This window comes from Chelmon rostratus, chromosome 11 (genome assembly GCF_017976325.1).
Source record: "Chelmon rostratus isolate fCheRos1 chromosome 11, fCheRos1.pri, whole genome shotgun sequence".
In the NCBI taxonomy this organism is placed as follows: domain Eukaryota; kingdom Metazoa; phylum Chordata; class Actinopteri; order Chaetodontiformes; family Chaetodontidae; genus Chelmon; species Chelmon rostratus.
The window spans coordinates 8476526-8490954 of NC_055668.1; the positions used below are offsets into that span (position 1 = coordinate 8476526).

General features: G+C 40.8%; 1 protein-coding gene across 5 annotated transcripts in view; it reads left to right on the plus strand.

Annotated features, from left to right (window-relative positions):
• The first annotated feature begins 1241 nt into the window (after nucleotides 1-1241).
• lyst (lysosomal trafficking regulator) overlaps nucleotides 1242-14429 on the plus strand; it is a 59250-nt gene continuing 46062 nt past the window's right edge. For 3 of the 5 annotated variants that reach the window (XM_041947159.1, XM_041947160.1, XM_041947161.1), the window contains exons 1-3: nucleotides 1242-1282; nucleotides 2655-2933; nucleotides 12190-12281. In XM_041947159.1, the coding sequence (XP_041803093.1) occupies nucleotides 2853-2933; nucleotides 12190-12281 (173 nt within the window). In that variant the 5' untranslated portion in view covers nucleotides 1242-1282; nucleotides 2655-2852. Of the gene's footprint in view, nucleotides 1283-2654; nucleotides 2934-9729; nucleotides 9807-12189; nucleotides 12282-14429 lie in introns of those variants that run through there. The other 2 variants (XM_041947163.1, XM_041947164.1) reach the window with 2 other exon arrangements.

Consider the following 14429-nt stretch of genomic DNA (forward strand, 5'->3'; position numbering starts at 1 on the left):
CTTACGTCAGTGGTGCGTTAAAGAGCTCTGAATAAAGAAGGAATATGGTAAATTCCCCACGCGACCTTCAACCCACTGCCATCTCAATTTTCATTATTAAATAGTCCGCTGTCCGCCCACAAAATGTCAGAAAAAAGTGAAAACTGCTTATCAGTGTCCTGAAGTTTAAAGTGTTCAAACTGCAAAATCTATAGACTTTCAGTTTCCTATAAGACAAATAAAAGCAAAGTGTCTTGTCACTATTGACAAGTGGACCAACGAAATGTTTCCGTGAAAAATGACGTAAGTGATTAATCAATGAGCAAAACAGTAGCCAGTAATCTTTGGGCAATCGACCAACTGATTAATCAGCCGGTAGTTTTGTCTCTAATTTAAATGCAAATACAAATAATCTTGACACGCAAGCATGTGACACCCCACACCAAAAAAAGGGCACGTTGTCCTAACATTTAGTTTACAGCAGCAACAGATTTACAGCAATGTGTCTTTAAGAAAGAAGTAAACGTTTTTAAATAACCATTATCTTGTTTGTGGTTCATAGCTGTGCTATTAAAGCATCTTCCGTGACTTCCGAAAGCAAGCAAGTTACACATACTGACAAAAGAAGAATTGTGTAGCAGCGTGCTACTCCATTTGTGGTACTTTTGCCGTGTGTATTTACAGATTTACAGAGGTTACTCAAATGCACCACCGCTCCTGAACGAAATGATTTGATTGATCGGGGAATTAGTTGTGTGTTATCCAATGAGAAGCTAAACATGAGTCAGTGGGCCTGTCACCGGCTGTTAACGTTTATTACCATTTCCGGCCTACACCCCCTCAACTTTGTCTGCGAGGAATATTTTGCCAGTATAGATAAATTAATATTTTACATTAATTCCTTTAGAAATGTGGGTCTTTCATTCTATCATGTTTAATCACATTTGTTTGCTCTCTGTTATGCAGATTCAGATTCGTCAGATGACCAAAAAATCATTTTTTTCTTTACTGTACTTTACATTTACATTGAAACTGTACGTCTCGTTACTTCTCGCCAAAAAAAAAAAAAAAACTAGAAATGTAAAAATGAAAAATGTCGCCAACAAAATACACTTTTGTGACTAAGTGTCATTATAAAATCTTTTCAATCCCTCACTTTACCGTTAATGGTCTGGGAGGTTCTAGCGTTTGGCAGGCGGGGAATTGTGTTGCCTTGCAGTCTTTGCTGAGGGCAAAATCACTCAAGACAGTCTCAGCTGGATGAAGGCTAGCGCTAGCTGCCTTTAATTCATGGGAAACGAAGGTATGTATGAAAGTGAATTATTCCCAATCGGAACTTGATATTATAAATGCAAGAAAGGTGTAGCCACTACCGGACCGCCTGCTTATTTCAGTAAAGGCCGTAAACGATGTGTTTGTTTCTCTGTGCTACACAGTTTTGACAGCTTCCATACACATTACGATGCGATGCAACAGCTAGCAAAACAGCTAACGTTATGACTGTTAGCAAAAGAACTACAATGCCGGAATATGCATTTTGTTTTTAAAACAGGTGGTAGGACACGTTAGGTATAGCGACTCCGAGATTAATATTGCATTTTTATCAAATGCTACGGTTAAAATTATCGAGCTATCTTGCTGCCGCTTGTGGTCAAGGTAGCTAGAACAATACCCACAGCCATAGAGCAGAACTTTCAAAATAAAACGTGAATTGCAACGTTTTAGGCGAAGAATTCAGTTCTCAACTGGAAGTAAAGAATGCATTTTAATGGAAAATATAAATTAGAACCAGTTATATAGCTTGTGGTACATAATTGATGTCAGTCACATAAATACATCACACTAAATTTATGAAAGAAACTGTGCTGTACATGATTAGAATGCTTTTATCTCCAAAAAAAAAATGTTACTTTAATTAGGTTATTTTTATATGTATGGCTCTTTTTTTAACCTAACTGTAGGAAATAGTTTCAACTCATTAAAGTAAGGACGTAATTTGAGATGACGGCTGATCTGATGGTTTGCTTTTGCATCTAAAACATGTGATGTGCTGTTGGCGGCAGGCGGCTTACAATGCATCATAACTTGCTTTGAGTCAATGATTTTAAGAAATTGCCCGGTTCAGAGATGGTACATCGTGATAATCACCCCACTGCTTACTAAACATTGTGGAGAACAATTATGGGAGAGGGAAAACATTACATTCGTGTTGCTTGCCTCAGGTATATTTACCATGTATTGTTTGTAATTATGGAAACAAAACGGTTTACATAATTTATCAGCAACACCTTTTAATTTTGATTGCCTTGTGTGTGTGTGAGAGAGAGAGAGAGAGAAAGAGAGAGAAAACGAAAAACCCCACGACACAGTAGTCATCGAATGAGGTGCCTTTTATTTTGAAAATGAAATCCCTTACCGGAAATGAATTGCTACAATCTGCCTGAAGCTTTGACTCAAGTTGTGTCAGATGCCTAGCTAGCTAGCTGAGTGTATTACTCGAGTCCGTTTTGTTGTGGTTATGCTACAGTGTGGCGCTCGTTTGGACGAAGTTTCGGGTTCAGGTCAGGTTCAAGTGCGTCATTTACGACAATCACTATCTCCGAGTGCAATAGCGAAAGTTGCGTTGATAGCTTATTTTGTTTTGTTAACCTCTGACACTTTGTATCTTTCTGCAGAAACACATTTTAAAAGTGGTAAAGCTGCGCCGTGAATCATGAATCTGCTATGAATGACTCAGGAGAACAGTTGGGGCTTCATCCGGTTCTGTCCGGGCCACTTTCAGGCGCCTGGAGGGAGGAAACCAGAGGGAGGCTTTTGTCATTCCTGACTTCCTAAACGCCCTGACTGGTGTTGTACCTGGAGCTGTGGACAACATGGCCAGTCCACAGCACACTGAGCTGTCATACGCGTGGGAAAAGTACATGGACTGTAGACTGCAGGGAGCGGATCTGCAGGTAGGCACTGCTGGCGCAGCTCAGGTGTCGTTGAATGGTGGTGATGCTTGCTTTTAATCTCCAGACCTTCAAGAAAATCTAGAGTAAAGTTAGGTATATCTTGTTAAGTTGTTTTGTTTTCATTGTGCTTAAGTTGGGGCACTAGTCGTATGCAGTATGTAATTAATTAAGTCTTAGAACATATGAAATTCTGCTTAATATCACTTGCAAATACAGCATGTCATTATCTTAGAGCCCACTTTGCTGGTGTCTGAGTGAGACTTGCTTGATTCCAAGCTAAATAAAATGTTCACTAAGTTAATTTCACCCAACAATAGCAAACATTGTTCAGAGACATTCTTTTAGTCTGCTCCGTGTCATTCAAGCTGCCTAGATTACTTTCCTGTTTTTGCCCTGGCTGTTCACAGTGAGTGACCATGACCAACAAGAGGCCGTCATAAAATGTGACGTAGAGTCATGTTAGCATTCATTCTGCTGTAAGGAATATGTGGAGTTGAGATTAGCAAATACTATCGTGTTAGTGCATATGCCTTCGTTCTACATAAACTAAATCAGACCCTCCAAAAAACTTACATCTGTATGGAGACATGCATGAGACTACAGATGTGTCTCTTTGTAAGATTTCCTCCTGAGAATCAGAGGAGTTTGTCTTCAGATATGACTTATTTTGTGCAGAATTATATGTAATTGTATGAGGAGGTTACCACAGGGTGGAGAGTCATTCTGTCACTGTGGCAGGAAAAAGCTGTAAAAATAACTCTGAAAGAAAACGACTCCCCATGCATGCCTTGAATCCTCTTCAGGAACCTGGAGGTCCCCAGACGTCACTTTTAGTAGCAGAAGTTTAACCGATAAACAGGTCAATCACGAGCAGGACCAGCGGTGAGTCACTGCACAGGGGTGGAGGCAGGTGTAAACCACAGATTGCTTGTTATGAGGGTTGCGCAAGTGCACTTTTGTTCCTGTGTCGGCGTATCAGAGGAGTGAATGGCGGTGGTTCTAAAATCTCTATCAGGCCACTGCAGCTCTTTTTCCTCCCTCCTCCTGCTGTCAGAGAGCTAACAGCAGCCAGATCACGAGACTTGGATTAGGATCGGACTGCAGGCTAAGAGTGATCTGCCCTGCATATGCACACACTCGCACACACACAGGCACACAGACAGATGAGTCGCTGGTTTATGTTAGTCCATTATTTTTGATTTATCATGTGCAAGTTGTTGTTAAGAGGCAGACCTGCGAGCATTTTGCTAACGTGTGCTGAGAAAGCCTGTAGGGTTTTTTTCTTTCTTGAAAAATAATGGCGTCCTTTCTCTGTCGTCATCATCACCGAGGTGGTGTGTTGTGCTTCGTTGCTTAATCACGTCGGTGTGCGTTTAAATATCAGCAGTAGAAATCGTGCTGGCTTGTCCTCAGTCGTCATAGTGATACTAATGTTTTGTACTGCTCCAAGCAGGCTCTGCCTTTCTATTACTGGTAACTTTTATGTCACTTTTGTTGTGATGAATCTCCTTTGATGACTGTGTTAGCTCCCCGGCTTGTCACAGCGATCAAAGTGTTGTGTTTGTGCATGTGTGTGTGTGCATGAGATGCAGAAAGATGGTTAAGTGAGCACCGCTGTACTCTTCAGTGTGCTGATAGCTCTCCCTCTTGATGGAATCTGATAGGGATGTATACACAGAGCCCTCGCATGGACTGCACTGCTGATATTTTTCTCTAGCTCAGTCTGTGCATCAGTGCACAAGTGTATACTGTAAATTCCTGCCATCCCACGTAAAGTGACATCTGGTAGTCACTGCGCTCAGTACACAGGCAAACATGACGATGTGATTATGGAAAACATCCAGTAACTGAAAGGCACCTGTTTTAATGCCCATCAGACAGCAAGACTCTTCTGTGATCACACTTTAGAGTGAAAGTGGAGGGCAGAAATACACCCTCACCTGCAGTAATCACTAAGGTACCATGAAAAAAAGTGTGAAAGTACTGATGCTGCAGCCCTGCTCCTTTTTCTGTCTCCCTCATCTTTCGTTATCTGCATTCTTGTCTCTCATCTCTCTGCTTCCCATCTGCATTACTATCAGGATTTATCTGGTATTTCTGTCACTTATTCACATCACATTGACCAAGCTGGGATGTCTTAATTGGGTGGGGTCTAACCCTGACCTGATCGTTGTTGTTTTGACTTTAGTCGTCCTCTTTTCGTTTCCCATTGAGACTATCATTCTCAATAAATACTCTCCTGAAAAAGCAGAAATGCCGTGAAAGATAAAGCTATTTTCTTGACTGCCTGTAGTATAGTTGGGGTCAGAAGAAACCACAGTGGAGCAATGGAGCAAAGAGTACTGGTGCAGTTTCCAAGTTGTCACATGCCTGTCCTCCCACTTGCCATGTATTCACTGTACATTAATGCTCCTTAGAAATCACTTTTTGCTTTTAATTTGCAGTATTTACTTTGAGAATAATAGCTTCAGTTAATGTGATTACTGTCGTTAAGCCTTTCTTGTCATTCCTAAGTATTTCCTCCATTATAGAGCCACAACTACATATTAGTGTGTTCCGCTACAAGGGAAATTTGCCTTAGGCACACAGAATATCTATGGGGACACTTCTCCATTCTGCCCAATCTCTCTGAATCCTTATGAGCAGAGTCAATTTAGTAGAATGGCTACCTGGCCAGCTGCCAAGCAACAGGCCAGGTTTTGTTGCTTGTGCACTGTTGAGTTTCATAATGAGCCAACAGGATGTTTCAAAACACCAAAGAGAGATGACTTGAACGCTTCACTTTTTTGGTCCTCTTGTACCATGGGGCTTCACCTTATTGATCCTCTCTGACTCACTCTTATTTCAATTTAATTTGGACTACTAGTAACTCTGGTTGAGTTCAGCTTTTTGCAATAAAAATGGATGACCTGCACTTGAAAAGACATTTTCCTGCAGGATGATCGGACTCACCTTGTAAGTATTCCTCTGTAGCCACTCTGACATGTGAGGGATTAATTCTTTGCAGACTCTTTGGTGATCTTTTTACACAATAGTTGATAAGGTTAACCCTTTGTAAGACTCTTTTTATGACTCTTTGTACCAGAGCTGTTTAATTGTGAGGGGAAGGTCACTAAAAGCCAACTGGCAGATGACATCTATAACAACACTAGGGCCATGGTTGACTGAGGAAGCCTTCCAGGAACTGGTCAATCTTGTCATTTGCATTCTATGAGTCTAGCAACTTGCCTTCCGTTGATCTATCCCTATATAATGTAAATGCTCTGAAAGTATGGCAGAGAACGCTGTGGACTAGTCTTCTCTCCATGCTGCATGAAGTAAAGAGATCCGATTCATCACACCGTGTTTGTAATTCTTGAGAGAATTAGCACTCTCAAATCCACAAGAAGAATTTCTTCAACAGACATCACTCATGTTTTTGACAGCTTGTAATCGTGATGGGCTGTAATATAAAAGTCTGTTGTCTGTGCATTGTCACTTAATCTCCAACAACAGACACTTGTGTGTAAAGCTGCTTAAATATAGTGCTTTTCTGAATTAGGACAACCTTGGTCACACATTCATTCCACTCACATTACTTGTCATTAGCTTTCTGCGCTTGGTTCCGTGCTTTGCATTCCTTCTGTGGTAAAGCCCCGAATCCTTGTCTAAAGAAGATTAAACATGTCGAGCGAAGCATACGGCAAAATGTGGTGAATGCTAAGGAGGGAGCAAAGATGGCAGGGCTGGTCCACCTTCATCCCCAAAGTTAATTATTTGGCTGGTCAGGACTGATCAATGTGAGATGCAGCATGCTTTATTTCTGTGATATTTTGGTAAAAGACTGTGCTGGGCACGTTTTTTCCATGATATGTGTTATCATATCATTAAGGTCAGCTGTAATGTATATAACTGCATCAATTAACGATAATGTGCGTGGATCGTGTTCCACATCTGAGTAACAAAGAGCACAATAAAATGGGAAGAAGGAATTGCACTGTGAATTGATTTCTCTTATACATTTACGTACAGCTATCTAGTAAAATGGAAAACTAGTTTATGATATCTAGTTTACGTTGACTGGCCAATATTCCAGGATTTATTAAAATGTGCATGATTTGTATCAGTGCAACCCTTGGAAATTTGCTTTTATGTGATTTTTCTAATATGTGAATTTTGTTACTATGTACAGCCTAAAGGCATCATTGTTTCTCAGCAAAACACTAATGAATATACAGTGTAGTACATGACCTGTCTTTGCAGCTGGTGATCACTGCTGAAGCACATAACCTAAAGTGGGTTAGTAACCTAAAGCTGAAAAACCAAGGAGACCAGGTTCAGTCTGGTGATTTCCCGGCCTTCCTGTTTTCAGGGTTAGTAATACCTGAGCTCAAGTGATTATACAGTTTCACCCCTAAAGCTTTTCTTTCATAATGTGTTTACTCAAACCAACCTACTACAATCACATGTACCACTATTTAAGCTTCAGTCCTGAGACAATATACAGTAGAAATGACAGGCCTACTAATAATAACAGATCTGGCAACAGTCTAGTGTGAGGAATCTGTTTCACAGTTACTTTGCATTAATGCTCCTACACTTTTGTGAGACTTCAGCATGACTAAGGTCTAAGTGAAATTCAAGTGCTATGGTCCAAACATAAAAAGCATGAGGCTCTGATAATGCTGTCTTGTGATGGTCACACTACTTTAGCTAAAGGTTGATCATTTTAATTTTATGTGCTGTGGCCATGATTTCTTGGATGTTCTGACATTGTTTCCCAATATGTTTATTTTGGGAAGTTGCATTCTTCGGCTTACTTGTTGACCATAGGACTTGTTTCACATCTGCATTTATTGTTCCGTCCTTAGTTTCAACCTAACACCTACTGGCTCTGGTCTCCAGGGCTGTTCCAAACGATTGGCTGAATGGATGAATAATTCATCTCTCTGGTTCTGAGTCAGACTCCAACCGTTGCTCTGTCTCAGCTTTTTCCACCCCGTGGCATGTTATTAAGTCAGATCTCTCCCTCAAAAACACACTCTCTCAGTTCACCAGGGGTAGAGAAAGGCCAGTGCAGGCTGTTTGGATTGTAATTTTGACCAACAACAGCTTGCACGCTATCTTCCCTGTAATGAAAACAATGAAGCAGAGTGCAACACAGTTTCATTTCCTCCACAGTGGCTATGCTTGAATAAAGGTCGCTGCCTGTGACAGCGTGGACGAGACACTGACAAAAATACAAACATGCTTTTTGATGGTAGCCCCTTGACATTTTGCAGTGTGTCTTAATGGCCGAAAAGAAAGTTACTTGTGGTGTTGTGTGAGGCGGCTCTGCTCTCTGACTTGTAGCTTCTGAGGAAATGCGCAACGTTAGGGGCTCCTCATGACGCTCATCACCCAAATGTCAAATTAGATCAGTAGGGATCTGAAGTCGGAAAAAACATTGCATAACCAACGCCCCGCATCCTCTCTCACGAGGACGGGATCACATCGCTTTCACTGCCTCTGCCAAGTTGTAGTCGGCCAATTATCCAAAGAGAGCTTGAGAGGAAAGTCTGTACTAGTGTGGGTGACTCACCCGTCAGACTCCCATGACCGGGCCTCCCATGATTGCCGTGTTGGATAAAGGCAGCGCAAAAGACACAGGTCACAGCCACTATGTCCGACCAATTCCACAAACTTCACTCTGGCTTTCAGTATACAAACTTGTTTTCCACAATAAGATATTGAGATCGAGTGAGAGCAAATCTGTGAGGTTTTCTTAAGTAAGTGCCAACTTCAGGTTTGCTGTTCTGTTGCTGAATCTGACCTCTGACCTTCCTGCACCAGGCAAGAGTATGAAGTAGTAGTTAGATATAGTAAAAAGCAAGAGTGTTGTTGTTTTCCTTAATCCTGATGAATCTGTGCTGTCTCCTTTCACCTAACTTAAATGTGTATTCTAGTTATTCTCCCTTTGGCCAGGCAGCCTCTGTATTTACACAGCATCAGTTAACCATTAAAGACCTGCATCACCAAAATGTTATCTGAATAAATTTAAATTAATTTGTCTGTGAACAAATCATAAAAAAGCTAGAAAAAATTGCTCTTAGCATACAAGTGGCAGTAAGTGAAATCCGTAGCTGTGTGTCTCAGCCACCCAGATAGCTTGTCTGTGTTTATGTGACAAATGAGCAAATAAAGAAGTTCATCACCGCGGAGGAAAGGTCAAAGCTTTCTTTTTGTTTACAGAAATGTGTTCTCTGAGCTTTGCGAGCTGTTGATTTCCCCCTCCAAGCTGTATTAATCAGTATTGGCAGCCTCTCCATTATCAAATCACGCCGGCTGGTTTGTGCCGAGTGCATTGTAATATTGGATTAGGGCCCCAGAGGAAAAAACAACCCTGTTGCTGGAAATTAGTGTTATCGTGAACCATTCAGTTTCCCTTTCCCAAATGAGGAATATGGTCACAACAGGTACACTGATAACACAAGGACAAACCGAGTCATTTCAGATGCTCATTTTGGGAGATTAGTTTTAATAGACTGAGTGCACAGCTCCAGTGTAGCTCAGAGGCGTATTTATTAAACTAATAATAGTTTTGGCAACCTTGAAGCTTTGATTTCCTGCCAGTCACCCACCCTCGTTTATCTCTGTTCTCATCTGCTGCTGCATTTATTTCTTTCACCTTTATGTTCTTGTCAGCTTTCATGTTTTACCTCGTCCTTTCCTTTCTCGCTCATGATCCATGCATTTCTTTCTCTTCCTCTTCCTGTCGCCCGTGTGTGATGTTGTCCAGCCCCCTGGTGTGCAGTGACCCCCACCCACCTACCTACCCACCCATCCCCTCACTGCTTGGGCGGCTTGTTGCCTCAGCTGTTGAAGCGTCACCCTCTCTGCCCCTCCTTGACCCTGGTGAGTGTGGTCAACTCTGCACCTTCATCACCTGCAACTTGAAATTTAAGGATCTTTTTTGCTTGTGACAAATCACACAAATGTGCAGTTGCATGTTTGCTAGTTACACCTCTTATAGTGCTGTTCATAGTGGTAAGAAGTCACATAAAAACAAAACTTGCTTTGACAGTTTTGACACAGGAAGGACGTTGCGTCACCATGGAACTGCATGACAGAGATGGGTTTTACCCCCAGAGGAGCCACGGCCCCTGTCCTCATCGTAGTGATTAGCAGCAAATGCTGAGGTGTGACTAAACTGCAGACACCTGAAAAACCGATTTGAATTTTCCCCTCTTGTGTGTTAGTCATGGAAAGAGAGGAAATCAGTTTCGCAGATATGCGTAGCTGTCTTAGCTGTTTTAGGGCATATAAAGTACATGCAGGAGATAGTGAACTCACTATAGCTGTAGATGGTGCCGTATTTAATCTTTAAAGGGCTGTTTTATGTCACACACCTTCTGTTTTTGTCACTTCCTGCTCTTATCTATGTGTAACTGTGATACATTCTGGACGTGAGTCTAAGCACAAATCTGTGTCCATGCAGCTAGGTCATTTGCGGTGTTGTCGCTGTGACATAATGTGGCTGTACAATCCAAATTTCTATGGAGCTGTACTACTGGTTTGCTTTTTTGTTGGAAATCAAAGGTTGCATTTGAAAGAATGAACACATTATATTCTTTGCTGATGACTAGAGCTGGTTATAGACTCCCTGTGTAGTTGAGTTCCAGTGTTAGTTGATGAGTGTCTCACCAAAAAGCAGCGTGTTTATCCTTGAGGTCGATGCTGAGTATTATCACTTCCTCCTTTGCTTGCTAGCAGTCTTCTCCTTCACAACGGTTGCTACGCTTCTTTGGACATTACTGCCACCAATTGTCGATTAGTAATATGTCTTAAAGCACAGATTTTTTTTGTTTGCCAAATATCATTTTATTTTTACCAAACAAACTTTCTAGTGTTGAATTGAGGTCAGATTTGAGTAGAATCTCAAGCGAGATGAAAAATCAGTTTGATTAGACTGGTTCTTCTTAAATGTAAGGACTTGTAAGGGCTTACCGTTACTTTGACAAGAGAAGCAATTTTGAAGACGTCACTTTGGGCTCTGGCAAAATCTTTCTCAATTTTATTTTTTGACATTTTATAGATTGAACAATTAATCCATTAATCATGACAATAATCTGCAGATTAACCGATTAATTAAAATAATCCTTAGTTGCAGCCCTTATCTCTTGCTAATTGGAAGGCATGTGCATTGACTAAGATTACCAGGTTGCTGAGTTTATAGTGAACCCACAGGCTTCACCACTGTAGGCATCCCTTAAAATAATAAAAATAAAGATATATCCCTCTAATTTCAAGTAATTTTGTGTCTTGGGAGTTTTCCATCCTGTCAGCGTCCTGCTTTTGTGTGTCAGACTGTGTGTAATGTGATTGGTTATGTGTGGTGTCTGTTCTCTGGCTTTGTGACCCAGACACTCAGCACTGCCACATCAGTCAGGGATCAGCGTCGCCTGAATAAATCCAGTCAGGGGTGTCGGATTAGCAGAGGTGTAAGGCTAGCTCCTGTTTGATGTAAGAGATGGCAGGACGCTGGCTTAGAGAACCGCCATCCACCCGGGATGGCATTAACACACTACCCTGGAACCAGTAATGCAGTTAAAAGTGGTCAGGTGGCTCGTGTCACTGTTATGAAAGTCCCATTTGCCTTGCCAGCTCTGGTGGTGAGCGATTCCTGCTCTATGCTCGTGCTCTGACCCCGGCGCTGTAACAAGGCTGATTTAGTCTTTCTGGTTTTTGTATCCCAGACTCACGGGTTCTCTAGCATTATTCTGTTATTGCTGGTTGTGATTTTAAATCAGGAAATGCCGTGCTGTTCACCAGACTATTAATGAACCTTCACATTGAACATGAATAAGGGGAGTTTATACAGAGATAAGACATAACATCTGAAATATGTCTTATGGGTCGGGGAATTATTTTTGTGTGATTTTGATTTCTAGTGTGTCAAAACATAAATGGAGCTTTTTGGTTCCAGTGCTTTTGTATTGGGAGTTTAGAGAGGAGAAATAAAATGCATCTTAACTGACAAATCGTTACTGAAGTAATATTTCCACATAATGACATTAGTGGCTCTTATATCACTCTCCAATTGACTGTGTCATTGTGTATAAGGATTACAAAACATGATTTAGGATAATGTCATAATGGGCTATCAAGTGAAAGGGTGCTGTTTTTCTGTGGTGCATTTTTCATTCCAATTGCTCTTCAAATGAGTGCAAGTAATAATCTGGCCTTGATTCATGTTGCTACACTTGTGTCTTATCTGTGTCTCTCTGTTTGTTATCAGATCAGCCTTCAGGGTCTGGAGAATTTCCTCTGTCTCTTCCACTATGTGCAGCATCACCCCAACCGCAGCACCAAAGATGCACTCAAATTCTGGTAGGTCTCATTATTATTTTAACATCCTCCACTGTGGTGTGATGGAGGCAGCAGAAGCCTTAGAGAGTGCACAGCATTCAATCAACACCTCAGTGACAACACTGGACTTGATCAGTTGCAGATTGTGCAAACAGTGCCAGAGAATAATGTTTCAAAGCAGAAATTGTGATGCTATAAATCATTAATGATCAAACAGTAGGGTCAGTTTTTAAACTTCACCATGAAAGGTGGCATCATACTGTGACAGATGGCTGTGACACGGACCGGGTGCAGTACCTGTAGTTGCTTCGGTCTTTTCTCTAGTCTTTACCAAAGGAAAGAAACTGCAGAATTGACAGATTTATTCTCATCATTTTTATGTCCCTCCACTATAGTAGAGGTTGCAGAGTGCAGACATTATGTAATCATGGTGCATTAGCTGTTGGAATACCTTGCTGCATAGATTTACATATTGATGTGGAAAATTGTGGGACATTAGCACCTCAAGTGCCTCTTGTTTGTATTCCTTTCGGTGTAAATATATCTCACACACACGCACTACCTAGAATTAAGTGAGGGCATTAGCATTCATGTGCGATGTGTTCCCTCATCTGAAACAAGATTAGCTTGAATGTGGTTTTGGTTAAAATGGCTGAAATAATGTCCTTGTTTAAAGACAAGCTTAAGGCAGTTTAATGTTCCGCTCTGTGAGATCGACCGTTACTTTTTCAATTTTTTTATTTTGTCTGCAATAATTAAGCACGTAGCTAACAGATGTTGTAGAAATTGAACTACTCTGGGTTTGTCACAGAATCCTCAAGTCGTTGTACTGCCGTTAGCTTTGAGTTTGACTTTTTTTTAAGATTGTATGCTTGTATATTTATGATGTTGTAGCTATACTTTGTTTTAAATTGGCAGTTTATAATTTAGGTAGTGTAGTGTTACCCTGAAGGGGAGGAAGCTCTCAGAGTTGGTAATGTTGGAGGAATGTTGCCATAGATTAGCCTCACACTTGAATTTCAGTGATGCATAAAACCTTTAAAAGCACTGCTGATTTGTACTTTAACTGAAATTAATATCTGTTGAATATCTGAAACCTGCAATGATCAAAGAGCTTATTCTGACATCACTCAGAGCCCGCAACAGCTTCAGTTTGAACTGTTTAAATCATCCATAATCTTGATACATTCATTTGTCACATACAAATGTCCATCACAACTCATCGCAGTCCTGAGTGACAGGTTTAAATTGATCAGACAAAACAATCCACAGTGAATACATTCACTCTTAATTTCTTCTTGTTTGCAGTGGAACCAAACATATTGTAGCAGTTAATCATGTGAATGAACCATGTTTGCGTCCTTGACATAATTATAGCTCTTGTCACTCTATTAACATGGCACTGTACAGCAGGATTCCTGGTTCAAGACACTGTATCATTCACTCCACATAGAGTGTCTGAAGTGTCCTTTAATACTCAAAATGAAACCAATATTTCCGTACTTTTACCCACGCTGAAAGAGACAGAGAGATGCTGCTGTAATTAACTCAGCTGGAGTGAAGATTGTCACAATAATTGGCCAGAGGGGAAATGCAAAATTTGAGATCTGCAGGAGAGAGATGTGTTTTGCAGCGGGATGATATCATAGAACCTGTTATCTCTGTTTACTAGGTCTCTAATCACTGTCGTGTGGTAATGATAAAACTGAGAGCATGTTGGCACAAATCTAGTAAAGAAATAAGTCAGAATAGTACTTACAATATTAAATATTGTGTCTTAAAAACTGTGGGGTATTTTTTTTTATTGGGTTATCTTCTATTAAATTTTTCTGAACTGGTGCTGCAGCCTGAACTCTCACTATATCGTCTGTTTGTTTTGAAGTTATTGTATCTTCTTTAATAATACTTTACATAATACATTTCCCTCTGCCCTGAGTTGATGAATTTTGGCTTCCAACGATTATGAAAACAAGATAATCGAGATCAATTTACCGCCTTCATTTTCGCAAAGATGCTCTTGTTTTGTCTTTTGTTGTAAATCCAATGTCTTTACAGCGATGTGCTTTTCCCCCTTCCTAAAAGCCCATACTCACTTTCAGGCTGTGGCACGTTTAGTTGTTTGCGGAAACCCGGTCAAGCCAGCTGCCGCTTGGATTTTGATGAGTATCT